At 44.1% G+C, this 23,489-nt stretch overlaps 1 protein-coding gene across 8 annotated transcripts in view; it reads left to right on the top strand.

The window, feature by feature from the left end:
- Positions 1–23,489, top strand: part of LOC126197766 (inter-alpha-trypsin inhibitor heavy chain H4-like) — a 204,436-nt gene that overhangs the window by 91,432 nt on the left and 89,515 nt on the right. For all 8 annotated transcript variants that reach the window (XM_049934662.1, XM_049934666.1, XM_049934664.1 and 5 more), the window contains exon 11: positions 17,076–17,354. In XM_049934662.1, the coding sequence (XP_049790619.1) occupies positions 17,076–17,354 (279 nt within the window). The remainder of the gene's footprint in view (positions 1–17,075; positions 17,355–23,489) is intronic.

Below are 23,489 nucleotides of genomic sequence, written 5' to 3' on the forward strand. Positions count from 1 at the left end.
TGGAATGATCGTCATTTTTTAATGAACACTAAGAGTCATTTAACAAATACTAATGCACTGAATTTAAAATAAAAAAGTTTTTTATTTATTTATAAGGTAATACAACTGCTGTAATACTTATTTACAATGAACACATTACTGCACTGAAATGGTGCAGAAGTTAGATTATACTAACACACACACACACACACAAATTTTCGATGAACACATTACTGCACTGAAATTGTGCAGAAGTTATGTTGCACTTATATACAAATCAGTTGGTTTTACTAAGAAATTCATCAATGGAGTAGAAGGAGTTGGCCACCAATAAATCCTTTAGGCTTCTCTTAAACTGAATTTCATTGGTTGTTAAGCTTTTTATGGCTGCTGGTAAGTTATTGAAAATGTGTGTTCCTGAATAATGCACACCTTTTTGTACAAGACTAAGTGACTTTAAATCCTTGTGAAGATTATTCTTATTTCTAGTATTGATTCCATGAATTGAGCTGTTGGTTTGAAAAAGTGATATATTTTTAACGACAAATTTCATTAAGGAATAAATATATTGGGAAGCAGTAGTTAGTATCCCTAGTTCCCTAAACAGGCTTCTGCAGGATGTTCTTGAGTTCACACCACATATAACTCTCACTGCACGTTTTTGTGCCCGGAAAACTTCGCTTGGCTTGATGAATTACCCCAAAAAATAATCCCATATGACATTATAGAATGAAATTAAGCATAATATGCCAGCTTTTTCATTTTTATATCCCCTATGTCTGACAAAATTCGCATTGCAAACAGAGATTTGTTAAGACGCTTCAGCAGTTCTGTGGTGTGCTCCTCCCAGTTGAATTTATTATCAAGCTGTGATCCCAAGAATTTAACACTGTCCACTTCTTCTATCTTCTTGTCATCGTATGTTAGACATATACTCTTGGGACACCCCTTACAAGTTCTGAACTGCATGTAGTATGTTTTTTCAAAGTTTAGTGACAAAGAATTGGCTAGGAACCAGTGATTAATGTCCACAAATATTTTATTGGCTGATCTTTCTAAGACTACATTTGACTTGCTATTTATTGCAATGTTTGTATCATCGGCAAACAAAACAAACTTGGCATCTGGTAATGTTACTGATGAAAGGTCATTGATATACACAAGAAAAGGTAAGGGGCCCAAAATGGAACCTTGTGGGACCCCACATGTAATTAGTTCCCAGTTGGATGAGGCCTGATAGCTTGATACATGTCTCTTTCCTAATAACACCCTTTGTTAAATACTGGATGAAACTACCATCATCCGGCCATAACTGTAGATTCTTTCATTGTTCTAGGAGAAGGCTGATCGAACTAGAATACATGAAATACTAGTTCACAGTTGACACACTTGTTTTCCACAGGATAACTTGATAATTTACATCTGTCATTGAATATAAAAGCATCACTTGATGCACTAAGTAACAAATTGTTCTCTTGAGGTTCGACGTTTACGGCAGCACAAGTTCATGTGAAACCTTAACAATTCGTTGATTCTACACTAAGACGCCGTCTCCTTCAGATGAGGTCAGAAACTCAGCGTGAGGGTGATGCTTTGCTGAAAGGAAGGTGTGGTCATCTTAAGTGCCTCCCATTGGTTGTTGCAGACTATACCGAACCATTGGTAATGTTCGTGGTATCGATTCACGTTGACAACCTTGGCATAGCACCGCGATCTCCAAACGATAGTAACATTCGCTGTGACATCACTAAAGATTGTGATTAAAATATTTTTATTCCTGTGTAATTTTTCTACATTACTACATAAAAACAAGTGTTTGAGAACGACCATTCAGTGAAAGTTTTTATACACTCTTAATTTGACATAAAAGTTTCTCGTTTGGTCTTTTCTCTTTCTCTCAATTCAATATTAACTGTGCAGCTTATATTCAAGTCATTGTGATATATGTGGGCATATATAGTCTTTTGTGATTGTACCTGGCCTGTGGCTGTCTTCTGAGATGGCACAGCAACCGTGGTCTGTGTTAAATAAAAGCGATAACTAAAAAAATATACAAATTCCTTGCTTGCACAAGATGGGATTATCGCCACGCTTGTTAGAGTGTGCACGAATTAACTTGGCCCATACCTGCACACATGGTGTGATAGGGCAGAGACGATGGTAGTGTTGGGAGTTCTGTTGCATGCAAATGCTGTGCAGTACTGGAGGTGTAGTTCAACACATGAAGCCTACTCACAAGCGGAACAAGTTGCAACTAGCAAGTCTGCAAACTACCGTATTAATGGGTTATGCCAGTATGAGCAATAACTTCAGCAGTCAGTAGTCTCTGACTTGAATATCAATATAAGAAAATCCGTGTATTAACAACTGAGATGGCTTCTTCGGCAAGTGACAGCAGACTAATGTGGCGATCACTCAGAAACAAAGGGATGGACTTGCCCATCGCTGAGAACCAGCATGCATTTCTGCACTCCTGCAAAGCTATTTTGCTTGAGCTCTACCGATCTGGTCGCACAAATTTTCAATTGTTTTTACTTTGCAGATTGAGCATTTCTGCCTAATTTTCAAAGATTATCATTGCATTGTATTGATTTTATCCCCATTGACTCCATTTCATTTCAGTTGATTTAGTTCACGCACATCCTTTGCGGCAGGGTAAAACCTCAGTCCTCTAAAAAATCCATTCCACTAGCGATGGTATTTCCACATTCTTACCTGACCTCTGTGTCCTGTGTTCAGGGATCGTAGGTGGAAACTTTCAGCGACAATGAAAGTTTGAGTGGGGCATCGACGCATGCTCCGACAGCGTAATTGTTAAGGCGACGACCCATAGAAAGCAATGGCTTTTGGTTGGGATCCCAGACTGTGATGAATTTCCAATTACCACAAAACATCCATTAAATACCTAGAAGGTTCAGCATTTCTGACCGATTTCACTGTCATTTTCATATCACATATGTTAGAGTGTTTTTTCAATAGGCCTTCACAGTTATGAGTAACCTAAGTAGTTTCTTGAGTAACAGTTCATCAGATTTTAATTAATTATCAAAGAATGCCCATGTCTCTAGATGTCATAGAGAAAGTGAGAAAACATTTTATTAACAGCTCTACACAATGGTACTAGTCTCGTTATTGAGCTGAACGTTCCTTCTTCATTACTTGCTTACAATGGTACACTAACTTAAAATATACAGATTCAGGTTACTTACTCTAGAAATTTTAAATCGCTTGGATGAAGGAAAACAGTTTGTTGGAAACATAATATTCTTTTAATAATCAGCTTAACATTTAAATGACAATGTGAATACATAAAACTGTCAAATTTTGGGAAATTTGCAGTAATCCTTAAAACAGGTTTATAATAAGTGAAAAACGGATGTTTATTACACCTTAAGCAAGAGCAAAGTTTCTAGACTTCCTATCCTAAAAGAACTATCAGTAATAAGTGTTCTATGAATGTAGAAAAAATATTTAATTCCAGAGATTTATGAATAATTCAGTATACACATTCTATGAGGTAGGTGTATCATAACTCTATGGAGGTGATATCTAGATTTTTGTGATCTTCGATTAGCGAACTGTTTTTTTTTTTTTTATTTTTGATTCCTGATGTTGATCTATATGATCATCATGAGATATATCTATCGTAAACGAGTTTTTGGAAGCTAGGTTTAGAATTTCAGCCTTCTGTTTATCATCATCCGTTGCATTACCCGTACTGTCAGAAAGAGAAGGTATTGAATTATTTGTAGCGTTCATAGATTTTACGTATGACCATAATCTTTTGGGGTTATTTCTAGAATCTGCAGATAAAATATTGCTTTCATCTTCATTTAAAACTTCGGGGCTGATAGGCCGTGATCGAAGTTCGCCGCTTTACCTCCGAGGATGTCTCCCGCAGTCGGAGACGAAACGTCAGGAGACAGTTTTATACTTCGACCACGGCCTATCAGCCCGGAAGTTTTAAGTGAAGACAAAACCGGCCGTGAAAGTTTACATTGTATTGCTTTCATATTCGTTAAAAGAATCTCTCATAGATTTTTTGACAACTGCTTTCATAATTTCTGTTTGTCAGCGGGGCTTAGAACGACTGTGCAAAATTCTCTGCTTTCTCAGCAACTTCCTAATATGTTTGTTGTTCCAAAGTGGATCCTTTCCGTCCCCTATATTTTTGTTAGGCACATACTTCTCTAGTAGTACGCAAAGTAAAATCCAGTCACATTGAGCTTGGCAGAAGTTTTTTCTTATTTATTAAGCCTACAACGGGTATCTTGTGCCCAGAACCACAGGTGGTCAGCGGGTGTCGAACATACAATCCACTGTCCTGATCTGTTTCTGTGTAGTCACCTATGATGCCAAGCGAGTTGGTGACCCAGGAACAAAGCAACCTTGCATGGTAGGCATTCGTGGCCTGCAGCAGGGCTACATCAAGAGCTGGTGATGCAGAAGAGTATGGCTGTGATGAGAGCACTGGATGTTGGTGGCGTGGCCCAGCAATGGGAGGTGACAGAAGTAACGGCATCTGGATAGTATACCCTGATATTCACAGCACCTGGCAAAGACAGATGGCAAAAGAGTTGGTGGCTGAAAGTGTACTTGTCAGACTCTCAGCCCATTAGAGCTGATGCTGAACTGTAAGACAAATGGTCCCGTGATAGATAGTGATGGCTGCTTCAGTGCATGATATAGGGTGATGATTCTCCTCTGGGTCACACAGCAGTAGCCTGCTCCACGGAGGTCAAGAGTTCAATGCCTCCTGTTCGCTGGATTACCAATATTTGTACACACCAGGGTCTGGTGCACCTCGGGCATCATGATGCTCTGCTGTACCAAACATTGCAGAAGCGTCCTGGACTTTGGTAACATGGCTGGTTATCGACCAAGTAGTGCAAGGAGCACGATTATAGCAACGATCGCTTGCTCTGGCCAGCATTGCTACATTCTTCCCCTCTTTGAAAAATTCCACCTTCTGAATTCCTTGCTGTAGTAGCACTGACTGCTTTAGACACAGTTCATACTGGACACACATATTATCTTTATTTTGCTAGTTACACTGAATACAACCTTGTTGTATGGCCTGTACAGACAGCCAGGTGTCTCAGTCTTGCTGGTACTGCTGAATTCTTACCACGCAATTTCTCCAAACGGATGACATGGTTGGCATAGACCTCCAGATGGAGTGAAGTTTGAATTGCTCAATTTTTGTTGGTAGCAATATGTAGAGCCTATCAATATCAAAACTAAGGAAATGGCTGTAATAAAAGTTCTTAATGTAAGGAGACGATGCTGGTACTCTCTGCGTCGTTGCCTTACATATACCAGCAGCTGTTCCATTCGAACTGGATTATTCTGAGCTGCTACCATTTCGTCCAGGGCGCGAGAATTGTTGGAATTTAGGCATTTTAGTTTTTCGGTGGGCAGGGTCTCAAAAGAAAGATAAAGCAGATAAAGCAGTGAATAGATTGTGTTCAGTATCTACTCATATTTATCATTGCTGATTTCACAATCTCAGTGCATATGGAGGGGCAGGTACAGCTGTAGGTGGAATTTTCTCGCTATGCTGGATTTTACCTTACTCTTCACCTGCCACCATCTCCTTCTTCCTCTTTGAGGAAGCTGCTAACAACTACGGCAGAGCTTCTGCGGCACATTTGAATGGTCGAACCTGCTCCATGTGCACTATGATAATAGGCATAAGAAGCTGTAATTTCACAGTGACCGTAGACGTCATCTTGACCATCTGATAGGGTCCCTGATGCCATGTAACGAATTAATTCGTTTTGCCCATAGGAATGTTAGGGTTGGTTAGCATCATCCAATTACCAGTCTGTAATTTAGATAGTTTAATTTTTATTTGTCTTCTTGCTGCTCCAGGGCTTTGGTATTTGCTTTCTGTACCTGACGCCACATGTCTCTTACTCGTTTTGCAAAACTACAGAAGGTTGACACATCGTACCCAGGGGTTGATTTTTATAGCTTGAAAGGGATCCTCCACCTATAGTAACCTAATACACATTCGAGTTATATGTTAATATAAAATAAGACAGCAAAGTATGCCAACTACTATGGTGACTGTTCACATACTACTCAACATTTCATTTATGTTCTTGTTTATGCACCTACCTTGCTCTTCCATAACCTTCCAAATCAAATGCTCATGTCTTCTAGATTTGTAGGAACTGAGATAACTGCTTTATTAACTCAGATATAAAATTAGTTCCCTGATTGGCTATCATGGTCTCCAGTGTCCCAAAATTAAAGCTCCAGTGGTTAGCCATTGCTTGCACTACTGTCTCTGCTTGTTGATTAGGCACAGCAATCATAGATACAGAGCATGTGAAGTGGTCAGTAATAATTAAAATGTCCTGATTCCCTGCTATTGACACATCGTCGCTCAGTAATATTCACACCAATCATTAGGCTTGGTAATCTCTGTAACTGTATGATGGTTAAGGACTGATCTTCGTGCACAAGACAGACAGATTTTCAGTATTGTTCCATGTCCCACTCGTGTGTCAATCATAAATGCTTCTCTGTAATACATCGTTCTGTAATTACTCGGCCTCTTTGTGCTGCCAAGATAGAATCATGGGCTATCTCAACATCTCATCATGTAAAGTTTATAGTATGATTATATGTTATCCACACTTCGTTTATTTATGCAGTACCCCTTCATCAGCGCTAGTCTGTTGGCAATACAAACTGATGACAATCTGGGTCAGTGCCCTGTGCATTCTGCTATTCGTTTACAGGAATGCCAAAACACTCTATTGCGTGCACTTTCTGACAGAGGCTGTCGGCATTATTGTGAGTTCTCCCAGGTCATGGATACTTCAATGTCAAAATCACAGAGCTGTAATGCCCATTGTATCAAGTAGATCCTTCAGGTCTATAAGCCATTTTAAGGCTGCATGATTTGTTACTATTTTGGAGCATCTGCTGTAAAAATAACGACAGAAATATGTGATACCACAAATCAGGATGATCGTCTCTTTTTCTTTCGGTCGAATAGTTCTTCTTCACCTTATTTACTTGCTTGGAAGCACAGGCTATTGAACTCTCTACTCCATCTACAATTTGACTTAATACGCAGCCTACGGCATGGTTGCAAGCATCACGAGACAACATGAACTGCTTTTGGTAACTTGAAAAAGCTAGGACATGACCAGTGATTAATAAGTCCTATAACTACACAAAGGCTTCTTCAGAATCTATTCGCCAGTGAAATTTCTCCCCTTCCTTAGGTGTGAGGGATCTCACTATATCCGCAAGTTTTGGTACAAACATTCTATAATAGATAACCAAGCTACAAAGGATTGCAGCTCTTTTTTTTTGTATTACAATCAGGAAATTCTCACATGGATGATACGAGCAAGGGGTCTATTTACACACCATCCTAGCCGATAACATGGCGGAAATAGCGAATTTCACTTATGACGAAATGGTATTTCACCGAACCAAGCTATGTTGCTCATAATCGACTAGACACATCCAATAACCATACATCACGATTTTAGATGTCCTTGAAAAACACTAGAATATCATCTAAATTTACCGTAAATTGTCTCGGTTTTAAACCTTGCAGCACCCTTCTGCAACATCACTAGTGCTTTCTTCAATACAAACGACTTTCAGTGCTACCAGATACAGACATAAATGTGGTCTTGAGTCGATCTTCCAAGTGCTGGTACCCACTTTGCAAATCCATAGTTGTAACATATCGGCCTTGTCCCGGTTATCAAAGTATCCGTACTATATGGCACTGGCTACGCATCAATAACCATGCTGAATCAAATACCATCACTTAAACAAAACCGATGTACCCCACTCCCACCTATTTTTTGCTATGGTACTGTTGTGTACATACAGGGTGTTTCAAAAATGACCGGTATATTTGAAACGGCAATAAAAACTAAACGAGCAGCGATAGAAATACACCGTTTGTTGCAATATGCTTGGGACAACAGTACATTTTCAGGCGGACAAACTTTCGAAATTACAGTAGTTACAATTTTCAACAACAGATGGCGCTGCAAGTGATGTGAAAGATATAGAAGACAACGCAGTCTGTGGGTGCGCCATTCTGTACGTCGTCTTTCTGCTGTAAGCGTGTGCTGTTCACAACGTGCAAGTGTGCTGTGGACAACATGGTTTATTCCTTAGAACAGAGGATTTTTCTGGTGTTGGAATTCCACCGCCTAGAACACAGTGTTGTTGCAACAAGACGAAGTTTTCAACGGAGGTTTAATGTAACAAAGGACCGAAAAGCGATACAATAAAGGATCTGTTTGAAAAATTTCAACGGACTGGGAAGGTGACGGATGAACGTGCTGGAAAGGTAGGGCGACCGCGTACGGCAACCACAGAGGGCAACGCGCAGCTAGTGCAGCAGGTGATACAACAGCGGCCTCGGGTTTCCGTTCGCCGTGTTGCAGCTGCGGTCCAAATGACGCCAACGTCCACGTATCGTCTCATGCGCCAGAGTTTACACCTCTATCCATACAAAATTCAAACGCGGCAAACCCTCAGCGCCGCTACCATTGCTGCACGAGAGACATTCGCTAACGATATAGTGCACAGGATTGATGACGGCGATATGCATGTGGGCAGCATTTGGTTTACTGACGAAGCTTATTTTTACCTGGACGGCTTCGTCAATAAACAGAACTGGCGCATATGGGGAACCTAAAAGCCCCATGTTGCAGTCCCATCGTCCCTGCATCCTCAAAAAGTACTGGTCCGGGCCGCCATTTCTTCCAAAGGAATCATTGGCCCATTTTTCAGATCCGAAACGATTACTGCATCTCGCTATCTGGACATTCTTCGTGAATTTGTGGCGGTACAAACTGCCTTAGACGACACTGCGAACACCTCGTGGTTTATGCAAGAGGGTGCCCGGCCACATCGCACGGCCGATGTCTTTAATTTCCTGAATGAATATTTCGATGATCGTGTGATTGCTTTGGGCTATCCGAAACATACAGGAGGCGGCGTGGATTGGCCTCCCTATTCGCCAGACATGAACCCCTGTGACTTCTTTCTGTGGGGACACGTGAAAGACCAGGTGTACCGCCAGAATCCAGAAACAATTGAACAGCTGAAGCAGTACATCTCATCTGCATGTGAAGCCATTCCGCCAGACACGTTGTCAAAGGTTTCGGGTAATTTCATTCAGAGACTACGCCATATTATTGCTACGCATGGTGGATATGCGGAAAATATCGTACTATGGAGTTTCCCAGACCGCAGCGCCATCTGTTGTTGAAAATTGTAACTACTGTAATTTCGAAAGTTTGTCTGCCTGAAAATGTACTGTTGTCCCAAGCATATTGCAACAAACGGTGTATTTCTATCGCTGCTCGTTTAGTTTGTATTGCCGTTTCAAATATAACGGTCATTTTTGAAACACCCTGTAGATCCGCGTAGTCGGCGCGTACACAACTTTCCCAATAGAGCGCGCCTCGCTAAGCACAACAGCGCAGGCGCAGCGCTCGTCCGTCTCCGCACTACGAGATGGCGCTGTCTTAGGGACGGACAAAATTCTGCTTCCGCCAATCCGCGTATTAATATGTAACGCAGCCAATGAGATTGCTGCTAACGTAGAACCTTTTCTCCTCGCGGATCACACTCGCACGAGGTATTATAACGAGTGTACAGACTTCCGATTAGTCAGTCTGCATTAGTCTGCATTTGCCTCTACCAGTCTGCATTAGTCTGTAGTCAAGTTTCAGTCTGCACCTAATAAGATTACCATATTCCTGTACATAGCCATGAAGATAAATGTATTGACACTTTGTCAAGTATCAGAGATACGTGAGAATAAGATTAACGTACCAAGACCAAAGGAACTTCAGATTGTCAATTGTAAACAGCATCCAGAATCAAGTTACGTAATGTCTATCCTGTTTATTATTTTAATAAATGTGTGTGAAAATTAATCAAGTTCTGTTTAAAGTTGGTCACCGTCAATCTGCTACTCTAAGCGTGCAAGAGGCATTTCTATCGTCTGACCTAACGGCAGAAGATAAACACACCACGATAAGACCACGAGACATATTGCTGACACTCGCCTACTTCGTTAGAGCGACAAGTCAAATAATCTGATGGTGTGTGTACCAAAGGTCTTACAGTACGCACACCACAGGTACCGTTGCTATTGCTGCCCCCCTCCAAGTGCTGATCCTTTCTTGTATAATACTATAATGAAATTGTTGATTTATATTTTTCCATCGCCGATTGGAAGTGGTGTGGAACTCGGTATGGTTGCTTGGACATCAGCAGCTCACTCCAGTGGGAATCCTATACTTCATTATCCGTGGTACAGAAAATGGTCTTGGAGCGTTAAAAAACTCTGCATTTTCTTCTAACAGTTTTTCCATTTCCCCCTTATCCCTTCCCTGTAGATACCTCCCACATTGTAGCTAAATTGGCAGACTTTTATGGCTTAGAGAATTTTATATTTAACTCCCTACCAAAATCTTTATCTTCCAGCCCATCTTTGTCTTCCAGATTGGCTATCAGTGCACCTCATAACAGCTCTACCTCTAATAACCAGAATTATCCTTGGTGACAATCACTACTCAACTCCCGTCAACCTCTTGTGCACGCGATATTCTACGGCACACTAATCATTGCACTTTGTCCAGTTGCTCATTCTCTCCTGAACTTCAACCATACACAAAATACTGAATGGCAAATCTGCGTAGACTAGTTTCCCTGCACTTGTAATACTTTATTTCATGAGTCGATTCGAACGAGTTCATAGTTAAGGTGACTTCCCCTGGTCTAGGAATGTGCCTCATAGTAGTTCAGTTTTCTTGGCTGTAATACCTCAGTGGTACAATGCATCATCCGGCTCTATTGTTTGGCATGTCAGATCGACTTCAGCATGATGTCTGCTCAGAAAATCCAGCCCCATTAAGACATGACAATTGCTGCCATTTGGAGGAAGTATTTCCACACAAGCCTGGAAATCTTTCCCTCTCAGTCAGAAGTTCACTAATGTCAAACCGAGCAACTGAACACTATCTCTAACTATGACACTTAGTCTACAACAAGATGGGTCTAGATTTCGCACTCCAACTACATTTTGACTCGCCGTACATACCTGTGACCATGTATTTTGCAAAGTCGGTCACACAATAATCTCCCACTGATTCCACACACGGATCTGCTGAGCTCATATTTACAGTAACACCACACAGTGGCCACAAGTACCCTGCTTATGTTTAACGCTGGAGTTCGAATTCCACCTTGCATCAATCTATCCTGTGCAAGTGAAAAACTCAGTTAATATTTTGGATCCGAATGTCCAACCTGTTTACAATTCCCACACAGAGGTTTCCAGCGAATGTCACAAATGTGACTTAGCTGACCACACTGATAACATGTAACTTCTGTATTAAATACTATTTTTTCTCTCCTAGGTCTGGCCACTGCATTTATTTCTGCCAGAGCCAAATCAGTTGTCACAGCTTTGTTTCATGACTTCGGAAATTCTGTTCGAATCTTGCAGGGAACTTCAGCTGGTAATCACTGAAGTAATGCATCCATTGCCCTTTCTTCTGCTTTCTGTAGAAGCTCAAAGGATTATTATTTACTGTCCTAATTCTGTCCACAAAATTTTTTGTTTATTCGCCTCTGAGGTACATTATTCAGCTGTTCCTGAAACTACCTAGAAGCGTTTTTACTCTGACAGCGGTCCAATAACACTTCCCACAGTTCATGGAGGGCATGAGTACCCCACAACTGTTGGCACAAAACACATGCCGTTTCGTCCCCTGTTAACCTCCATCAAGCCTTACTCAACAACTGCTCATCGTTCTAGCCTCCTAATTTTGAATCCATGATTGTGTAGATTGTTCATGAACGCCAAAACGTTTTCTTCCATCTTACCCATAACCTAATGTGGCAGTGCTAGCGTCTAGGATGGGCAGGGACACACTAGGAGGTGGCTGTTCTTTTCTCTCTTCCAGTAAGCTTTCTAGTTTCTTAAGTAATTCTAAATTATCTGCTCATACTTCAGCGACTTGATCAAGTAAAGGCTGGGTCGCCCCCTGGGCACATACCTTCTCGCTCAAAGAATGTTACTCCTGAAGCTAAAACAAATCTGTGTGAAATACAACCACATTAAGAGAAAAAAATGACCTTACGAACCCATATAACGCTCATAATCAACACTGACTTGCACCCTTCTGCTAAATGCTGTCTCAGAACTGTTGCTGGATTTGCCTATCTTGCTCCGCAGCCACAATGTCGTTAGCTCCCAGTCGCTCTCCTGATTCCAAACCTAATGGCACAGGATTCTTTAGTGGATAAGTAAGAGCAAATCAGCCACGTACATGTTGGAGGCAGTTGATTTACGATTTATTAAGTTCAGCCTACAATGGATATCCTTTGCTCAAGCTCACAAGCGGATGGGGGGCGACGAACTGACGCCACGTTGAGGCTATGTTTTGCTATATAATCACTCAGTGGAGACCGGGAATGGGGCAACCCTTCATGGTAGGCACTTCTGGACAGTGACGGAACTGTATCAGGTGTGGTGCTTGTAAGTGTGTGGCTGTTATGTTGATGAGTTGCGCAACGGATTGATCTGACAAGTACTCTTTGGCTCCTGCAAGAAGCAACTTCCACCCCACACTACTACAGAAGTCGGACAGACGCTCCTAACGTACCAAAATTGCCTGAAAAACTTTCAGCAGTAAATATATTCTGGAGTAGTCCGCTGTAAGGAAAAGACACAAAAATATTTTGTTTTGTTACGTAACTAGTGGGATACATGGGTACTGATGTATTGCTAGTTAGTGTGAGATAAACATTAAACGAACAGAAAATATTATTTATTGCAAAATAAGAGAAAATCAAGTGAAACTTTCGTTTATAAACTGATACACAAATTCCCGGGTTCTTTTCGGAATAGGAGTTTACCTCTTATGGATAGGAATCCTGTTAACGAAATTTATATACAAAATGTGAGAAAGCTCTTTTATCCCTTTTCTTTAAAAATGTTATTTACTCGGCAGAATGGCTGAGAGCTGCGCCCACTAAACTTGAATAATTATCCGATTGAAATCTTCTAAGTACGCTCGATGCTGTTGCAAGAGAAATGTAGTGGTGAATGAAGTACGTTATTTCTAATGGAGGAAAGATGGGGCTCGCCTACACTGTAGCTCACAATACCGTGAAATGTGACGACAGATGCCTGCGTCGTTAGCTGCTGAAAAATAACAAGACTATCTCTTTCTATCTGGACTGACTCTCACTACACCTTGATGAAGTCAGGGACTTATATTTGCCCCAGGTCTAACTATTGGTGTGGTACCCTGGTCAGATAACCAGTCCACTGCGATGCCACTCAATGTTCGCTTGCAGGCGCTAACTAATACTCTGTGTTCACACCACACATTAAGTGTCACGGCCAACACAGTGAGCAAACGCTTAATCACGAGTGACTCAATATAGAGTATCACTCCAAATCACTAGCGACAGAGGTGCTCTCTAAGTGCAGTACAGAGTAGAGACTTTATTCCATGCTCTCTGCATACATGCACGAACACGTTCACTCCTGCTACATTTTCCCACTTCAAGAGCGTCACCGAAATGACCCCTCTCCATGCAAAAAGCGAAAAGGTATATCATCCGCTGTCTTTCCCTCACTCCTCTGGCTCATTGCTTCAGAAATAGTCCGCCAATCAGTATTACTCTTACAAATGGGAGAATGGCGCTCCGTTTAAGCCGACCAATCTGGAAATACACTCCTGGAAATGGAAAAAAGAACACATTGACACCGGTGTGTCAGACCCACCATACTTGCTCCGGACACTGCGAGAGGGCTGTACAAGCAATGATCACACGCACGGCACAGCGGACACACCAGGAACCGCGGTGTTGGCCGTCGAATGGCGCTAGCTGCGCAGCATTTGTGCACCGCCGCCGTCAGTGTCAGCCAGTTTGCCGTGGCATACGGAGCTCCATCGCAGTCTTAAACACTGGTAGCATGCCGCGACAGCGTGGACGTGAACCGTATGTGCAGTTGACGGACTTTGAGCGAGGGCGTATAGTGGGCATGCGGGAGGCCGGGTGGACGTACCGCCGAATTGCTCAACACGTGGGGCGTGAGGTCTCCACAGTACATCGATGTTGTCGCCAGTGGTCGGCGGAAGGTGCACGTGCCCGTCGACCTGGGACCGGACCGCAGCGACGCACGGATGCACGCCAAGACCGTAGGATCCTACGCAGTGCCGTAGGGGACCGCACCGCCACTTCCCAGCAAATTAGGGACACTGTTGCTCCTGGGGTATCGGCGAGGACCATTCGCAACCGTCTCCATGAAGCTGGGCTACGGTCCCGCACACCGTTAGGCCGTCTTCCGCTCACGCCCCAACATCGTGCAGCCCGCCTCCAGTGGTGTCGCGACAGGCGTGAATGGAGGGACGAATGGAGACGTGTCGTCTTCAGCGATGAGAGTCGCTTCTGCCTTGGTGCCAATGATGGTCGTATGCGTGTTTGGCGCCGTGCAGGTGAGCGCCACAATCAGGACTGCATACGACCGAGGCACACAGGGCCAACACCCGGCATCATGGTGTGGGGAGCGATCTCCTACACTGGCCGTACACCACTGGTGATCGTCGAGGGGACACTGCATAGTGCACGGTACATCCAAACCGTCATCGAACCCATCGTTCTACCATTCCTAGACCGGCAAGAGAACTTGCTGTTCCAACAGGACAATGCACGTCCGCGTGTATCCCGTGCCACCCAACGTGCTCTGGAAGGTGTAAGTCAACTACCCTGTCCAGCAAGATCTCCGGATCTGTCCCCCATTGAGCATGTTTGGGACTGGATGAAGCGTCGTCTCACGCGGTCTGCACGTCCAGCACGAACGCTGGTCCAACTGAGGCGCCAGGTGGAAATGGCATGGCAAGCCGTTCCACAGGACTACATCCAGCATCTCTACGATCGTCTCCATGGGAGAATAGCAGCCTGCATTGCTGCGAAAGGTGGATATACACTGTACTAGTGCCGACATTGTGCATGCTCTGTTGCCTGTGTCTATGTGCCTGTGGTTCTGTCAGTGTGATCATGTGATGTATCTGACCCCAGGAATGTGTCAATAAAGTTTCCCCTTCCTGGAACAATGAATTCACGGTGTTCTTATTTCAATTTCCAGGAGTGTATATAGCATCTGCGTTAGGCGTTTACTGTCCACCTGTGAGAACTCTGAAACTGTGCACCAGGTCCGTCAAAACGACCGAGAGCAGCAGTGTTCGTGTAAAGCTGTTAGTGACAACAGACAAGCAACACTATGTGAAAAAAACCGCAGAAACCGATGTCAGATGTACGATGAACGTACCTGTTTGGAAAGATCAGCGAAATTTGACGTTAATGGGCTGTGTAAACAGACAACTGACGCAGGTGTCCCTACTAACACCATGACATTGCCTGCAGCGCCTCTTCTGGGCTCATGGCCATATTGGCTAGACCACAGACGAATGGAAAACTGTGGACTGGGGCTCTCCCAAACAATACAGTGTGTTTTGCTTTTAAGGTGAACACGCAGGCCATTATCCCTTTTCTCTGGCATAAAACTGTTTTGGTCCCTGGGCAGTCAGCCAGCCGGCACAGCTGCATGCTAACTCACCCTCCTACGGACTTTCCAGCGGGCTGGTTGACTCCGCCGAACAAAAGCTCCTGTGGCCGTCGTGTCTTCAATGTTTGTGTACGCCAGCCTTGACTTTTTAATCGCTGTGCGCACTTACAATTTATTTATTAGATTTGCATATCGATTAAATGGAAGTATGCGAAATTGACTCTACCTATCGAGTTTGGGTTCGAATGAACGTCTTGATATGCAGGTTACCGCAAACAGCATACACTGTGGCGAAAAAAACAACCAAGGGATACCTCCTAATATCCTGTCGCATCTTCCTTTGCATAGTGTAGTGCAGCCAATAGTCATGACATGGACTCAACAAGTCATTGGAAGTCCTGTGCAGGAATATTAAGCCATTCTCCTCTACAGCCATCCATTACTGTTAAGGCGTTGCCAATGCATGATATTGTGCATGAACTGATCCCTTGATTATGTACTATAAATGTTCGAAGAGTGGCCAAATGATTCGTTCGAATTCTCCAGAATGCTCTTCCAACCAATAGCAACAGTTGTGGCCCAGTGACAGGGCGCTTTGTCATCCATAAAAATTCCATCATAGTTTGCGAACATGAAGTCCATGAATGGCTGCAAATGGTCTCTAAGCAGTCGAACGTAACCATCCAGCCAATGATCGGTTCAGTTTGATAAGAGAACCATTCCATCTAATGCCAGACCACTATGGAGCCACTACCAGATCGCACAGTGTCTTGTTGACAACTTCCATCCACGGCTTCGTAGGTTCTCCACCAAACTCGAACCCTATGATCAGCTCTTACCAACTGAAATCGGGACTCATCTGACCAGTCCACGGTTTTCCAGTCGTCTGTGGTCCAACCGATATGGTCACTAGCCCAGGAGAGGCGCTGCAGGCAATGCCGTGCTATTAGCAAGGACACTTGCGTCAGTTGTATGTTTACACAGCCCATCAACGTCAAATTTCGCTGATCTCTCCAAACAGGTACGTTCATCGTACGTCTGACATCGGTTTCTGCGATTTTATCACATAGTGTTGCTTGTCTGCTGACACCAACAGCTCTACACAAACACCGCTGCTCTCGGTCGTTAAGTGAAGGCTGTCGGGCATTGCGTTGACCGTGGTGAGAGGTAATGCCTGAAATTTTGATTTCTCGGCACGCTTTTGACACGGAATATTGAATTCCCCAACGATTTCCGAAATGGAATGTTCCATGGGTGTAGCTCTAACTACCATTCTGCGCACAAAGTCTGCTAATTCTCGTCGTGCGGCCATACTTACGTAGGACACCATTCCACATGAATCACCTAAGTGCAAATGACAGCTCCACCAGAGCACTGCCCCTTTATACCTTGCGTAAGCGATACTACTCGCGTCTGTTCGTGTGCATATTGCTGTCGCGTGACTTTTGAGACGTCAGTATAGATATGAATATTAAGTTGTTTAGAAAAATCTGCTTTTCAACAGGTGGACGAGAACTCACTTACGACTGTGAAGTTCCCGACGCTGTTCGGCGGCGGGGAGTTGGTGGTGGCGGGCCGACTGTCCTCCGGGACCAGAGAGCCGTGGTGTGCCGTGAGGAGCAGGGACGGCAACGCGGCAAGCGCCGTACCGGCGCCCGCCGTGGTCAACGTGACGTCAGCAGAGCGGCTGTGGGCCTACCTGACGGTGCGGCAGCTGCTGGACCAGGACGCCGCCACACCCAACGAAACTCTCCGCACCAGGGCCAAGGACATCGCTCTCAGGGTAACACACCCATCAGTGACGTACACCGAAAAACATTTTTAACTAGCACACCTGACTGTTACTAGGCGGAAAGGGCAGCTGAATACCTGTCCATAATCCGATGACCATAGCAGTCTGGCCCCTTTAATCCCCCCAAACCAACCATCCAACCAACCAACCTGTCCATGATGACAGTGCCGTACTTATGTACCCCTTATTTATAAAGTCTTCATATTAGAAATTAATTTTAGCAATCCGACCAGGTACTGAGCTGGCTCAGCTTCTAAATACACTACTGGCCGTTAAAATTGCTACACCACGAACATGACGTGCTACAGACGCCAAATTTAACTGACAGGAAGAAGATGCTGTGATATGCAAATGATTATCTTTTCAGACCATTCACACAAGGTTGGCGACACCTACAACGTACTGACATGAGGAACGTTTCCAACCGATTTCTTATACACAAACAGCAGTTCACCGTCGTTGCCTGGTGAAACATTGTTGTGATGCCTCGTGTAAGGAGGAGAAATGCGTACCATCACGTTTCCGACTTCGATAAAATTCGGATTGCAGCCTATCGCGATTGCGGTTTATCGTATCGCGACATTGCTGCTCGCGTTGTTCGAGATCCAATGACTGTTAGCAGAATATGGAATCGGTGGGTTCGGGAGGGTAATACGGAACGCCGTGCTGGATCCCAACGGCCTCGTATCACTAGCAGTAGAGATGACAGACATCTTATCCGCATGGCTGTAACGGATCGTGCAGCCACGTCTCGATCCCTGCGTCAACAGATGGGGACGTTTGCAAGACAACAACCATCTGCACGAACAGTTCGACGGCATGGACCATCAGCTCGGAGATCGTGGCTGCGGTTTCCCTTGACGCTGCATCACGGACAGGAGCGCCTGCGATGGTGTACTCAACGACGAACCTGGATGCACGAATGGCAAAATATTTTTTCGGATGAATCCAGCTTCTGTTTACAGCGTCATGATGGTCGCATCCGTGTTTGGCGACATCACGGTGAACGCACATTGGAAGCGTGTATTCGTCATCGCCATACTGGCGTATCACCCGGTGTGATGGTATGGGATGCCATTGGTTACACGTCTCGGTCACCTCTTGTTCGCATTGACGGCACTTTGAACAGTGGACGTTACATTTCAGATGTGTTACGACCCGTGGCTCTACCCTTCATTGTATCCCTGCGAAACCGTATGTTTCAGCAGAATAATGCACGACAGCATGTTGCAGGTCCTGTACGGGCCTTTCTGGATACAGAAAATGTTCGACTGCTGTCCTGGCCAGCACATTCTCCAGATCTCTCGCCAATTGAAAACGTCTGGTCATTGGTGACCGAGAAATTGGTTTGTCACAATACGCCAGTCACTACTGAGAACTGTGATATCGTGTTGAAGCTGCATGGGCAGCTGTACCTGTGTACGCCATCCAAGCTCTGTTCGACTCAATGCCCAGACGTATCAAGGCCGTTATTTCGGCCAGAGGTGGTTGTTCTGGGTACTGATTTCTCAGGATCTATGCACCCAAACTGCGTGAAAATGTAATCACATGTCAGTTCTAGTGTAATATATTTGTCTAATGAATACCCGTTTATCACTGCATTTCTTCTTGGTGTAGCAATTTTAATGGCCAGTTGTGCATTTAGTCATGTCACAAACGATGTACAATCTTTCTGTCGTATGTATCGTATGAAAAGGAATTTTTTTCGACCCAACAAGCAATAGTTCGCTGCGAGCACTGTCAACGGCAAAGAGAGTCGTATATCATTTATTTATTCTAAGTTCTGGGACAGTATCATTTATCAAAGGATCTACACTGCACGTGAAATACTACAGACGATTTACTTTGCACGTTACTTCCTCCGTCAACGATATTTAGAGTTGAATCGTAAGTGTCGGACGGAACAATCTGTAACTGTAGTCAGACGATAGAGCTGTGTGTGAACTGGTGCTCCTGGCGAGACGGAAATGTGAGATACTGTTCAGTGTTATGCTGGTGCTGGAGTGGGAGGCTGGTGGATATGAAGTACTCGTGTGGTGACTCTCCAGCAATCACTTTGCATACGATTAGGTGTCCTTGACTATACAACTCCATCAATCGCATATACAGGGTGTTTCAAAAATGACCGGTATATTTGAAACGGCAATAAAAACTAAACGAGCAGCGATAGAAATACACCGTTTGTTGCAATATGCTTGGGACAACAGTACATTTTCAGGCAGACAAACTTTCGAAATTACAGTAGTTACAATTTTCAACAACAGATGGCGCTGCGGTCTGGGAAACTCTATAGTACGATATTTTCCACATATCCACCATGCGTAGCAATAATATGGCGTAGTCTCTGAATGAAATTACCCGACAACGTGTCTGGCGGAATGGCTTCACATGCAGATGAGATGTACTGCTTCAGCTGTTCAATTGTTTCTGGATTCTGGCGGTACACCTGGTCTTTCAACTGTCCCCACAGAAAGAAGTCACAGGGGTTCATGTCTGGCGAATAGGGAGGCCAATCCACGCCGCCTCCTGTATGTTTCGGATAGCCCAAAGCAATCACACGATCATCGAAATATTCATTCAGGAAATTAAAGACGTCGGCCGTGCGATGTGGCCGGGCACCATCTTGCATAAACCACGAGGTGTTCGCAGTGTCGTCTAAGGCAGTTTGTACCGCCACAAATTCACGAAGAATGTCCAGATAGCGTGATGCAGTAATCGTTTCGGATCTGAAAAATGGGCCAATGATTCCTTTGGAAGACATGGCGGCCCAGACCAGTACTTTTTGAGGATGCAGGGACGATGGGACTGCAACATGGGGCTTTTCGGTTCCCCATATGCGCCAGTTCTGTTTATTGACGAAGCCGTCCAGGTAAAAATAAGCTTCGTCAGTAAACCAAATGCTGCCCACATGCATATCGCCGTCATCAATCCTGTGCACTATATCGTTAGCGAATGTCTCTCGTGCAGCAATGGTAGCGGCGCTGAGGGGTTGCCGCGTTTGAATTTTGTATGGATAGAGGTATAAACTCTGGCGCATGAGACGATACGTGGACGTTGGCGTCATTTGGACCGCAGCTGCAACACGGCGAACGGAAACCCGAGGCCGCTGTTGGATCACCTGCTGCACTAGCTGCGCGTTGCCCTCTGTGGTTGCCGTACGCGGTCGCCCTACCTTTCCAGCACGTTCATCCGTCACGTTCCCAGTCCGTTGAAATTTTTCAAACAGATCCTTTATTTTATCGCTTTTCGGTCCTTTGGTTACATTAAACCTCCGTTGAAAACTTCGTCTTGTTGCAACAACACTGTGTTCTAGGCGGTGGAATTCCAACACCAGAAAACTCCTCTGTTCTAAGGAATAAACCATGTTGTCTACAGCACACTTGCACGTTGTGAACAGCACACGCTTACAGCAGAAAGACGACGTACAGAATGGGGCACCCACAGACTGCGTTGTCTTCTATATCTTTCACATCACTTGCAGCGCCATCTGTTGTTGAAAATTGTAACTACTGTAATTTCGAAAGTTTGTCCGCCTGAAAATGTACTGTTGTCCCAAGCATATTGCAACAAACGGTGTATTTCTATCGCTGCTCGTTTAGTTTTTATTGCCGTTTCAAATATACCGGTCATTTTTGAAACACCCTGTAGCTAGTCAGAGGCAATGAATCTCCATGCGAATGCAAGTCGAAGGTTGAAACTCAGATGGTGCGTGACGTGGCCCTAGGTCTTGAAACGTCCATTTGCAGCAGAAAGGTGACTGTCATCGATTTTTTTCGCTGTGGAAGACGAAAAGAAGAGTACATTGGATCTTCAGCATCTGTATCATTCAGGAACTGTAGTTTGTTAGAGTGCTCTGTCGTGAACAGTCGACGCATGTCCGGTTCGAAAGTAGCCTTGTCGCCATTGATACCAAGCGGCGTTTCCCATGTCGCCTGCTGGTTGACACTGAATGAATGAATAGCAAAATTTTCTGTTATACCAGCACACGTTCTCCCAGTTCTCTCTGGCTGACGAACACTTGCTCCTTCTGCGAGAGAGTTGCCTTTGCGACGCTTGTCTGAAGCGCTGTTACTTGCTCAGATAGTTCAGATACTTGCATTCGCAGCGCTTCTAGGAGACACTTTGTCCCGGCAGAAAATGTTACAACGTCCTAGTGTGGTTACTTCTCGACTATTCGGTTACCAATTTGAGAGTTTTTCAGGGTTGGCGTACATCACGCGACGAGGTTGTCACGAATATTGTTGCGAGACGCGGCTGACGCGAAAACTTTTGCTACTATGCGCTTCGTTGCTCCTAATGTTCCGTATTACTTTATAAATGCCACCAATGATGCTACTTCACCACAGACATTTTGGTATACCGATTATTCAACTGAAATCTGTCATCACGTATAAATAAAAACTAGCGGAAAAAGGCTCAAATCGGAGTGAAAAAATGGCAAATATGCTCCTGTTTAAAAGACTGATCGAAAAATAGTGTTCCAGCTGCCTCACGTTCTACCTTACTGCACCTTTAAAAATTTTACTGAAGATTTTGGCGTGCGAAAATATTTGTGCTCTTTTTAAAATGAAACACGCCTCTCACTTCCACAAGCTACCTTAATTGTAACTCGCTCACACCCACTTGTCCACTGCTGTAAGTCTCTCACCCATCCACTCCCACTACACAATTCTCACTTACTCATTCGTCCCAAATCATTGCCAATATCTCTCTGTATCTCCGTAACTGTCATTGTGCCTGTCCCATAGCCATAGTCTCCCTCGTTCTGTGCAACTAATACTGACTCTTCTTACTGTCACGATCTCGCTCTCGCTGTCTCTCTTGCCGTTACTGTCTCATTCATTCCTTCCCACTGCTGCTGTCTCTTCTGACTGTGCGTCTCTCTTTGCCCGCATCTCGTGGTCGTGCGGTAGCGTTCTCGCTTCCCACGCCCGGGTTCCCGGGTTCGATTCCCGGCGGGGTCAGGGATTTTCTCTGCCTCGTGATGGCTGGGTGTTGTGTGCTGTCCTTAGGATAGTTAGGTTTAAGTAGTTCTAAGTTCTAGGGGACTGATGACCTAAGATGTTAAGTCCCATAGTGCTCAGAGCCATTTTTTTCGTCTCTCTCTCCTCCTCGTTGTCATTGTCATAGACTTTGTCTCTCATTACCAGAAGCTCTCGCGAGCTTGCACTTTCTCCGTCTCTTTATTTCTCTCCCATAGACACTGTCTCCTTGACACTTTTCCTAGTACTGTTCTCTCCCTGTAAACTATGTTCCATTCTCGTTGTCTCTCTCTCCTCTCCTCTCCTCCTTCGTTCTTCCAATACCACAACTAGAGTCTACTATCTACCAGCATTTATAATTTTTCCGTCTCTTTCCCATAGCCACTGTCTCCTTCTCTCTCAGCATAAAACAAACAGAATATATTCCCATGCCAAAATTTTTGGGAAAATTTTACAGGTGCAGAGAAAGGTAGAATGACGCAGCTGGTACCCCAATTTTCATGTCATTCTTTAAAACCGGAGCATATTCGCCTTTTTTGTGCTCCGGTAGGAATGTTTTTCCGCTGCTTCCTGCCTTTTTCCTGCTGCAGCAGGTCATGTCATGCACATGAAAAGAACTTTATGGTTCAGTAAAATTTTGATAATTTACTTGTGTGGGATTTATATAATCCGAAACTAATTTTACACCTTAGAGAGAATTTTACGTCCACAAAAATTTTGTACTATAACATGAGGTTACCGTAACCCTTCTGATGATATCAGAGACATTTTACAGCGTACTTCTCCGTGCTACATCACTTTATACATTACATTTTCGTCTCACATCGAATTTTTCTTGTGTATCTTGGTGTACAAGTAGAGTAGCTTTGAACCTCTGTAACTCGGAAATGGATGAAGATGTCAAGAAAATTTTCAGTGCTTGTTCGAGACCGGGCTGTTAGGAATGTATCCCAAAAGTACAAGCCATTTGCTGTGCATAGTCGTCTTCGAATCCGCGACTCGATTTTGGTACGATAAAATGGAAAAATAATTGAGATAGCCTAAGGAACTGCCCATGAACTGATGGTGGATGAATAAATCCTTTAAGGTACATTGTAGAGCACATCTAATGCAAGAAGAACGAACCGATATGCTCCATTATCCT

The sequence above is a fragment of the Schistocerca nitens genome, chromosome 1 (genome assembly GCF_023898315.1).
Source record: "Schistocerca nitens isolate TAMUIC-IGC-003100 chromosome 1, iqSchNite1.1, whole genome shotgun sequence".
Taxonomy (NCBI): domain Eukaryota; kingdom Metazoa; phylum Arthropoda; class Insecta; order Orthoptera; family Acrididae; genus Schistocerca; species Schistocerca nitens.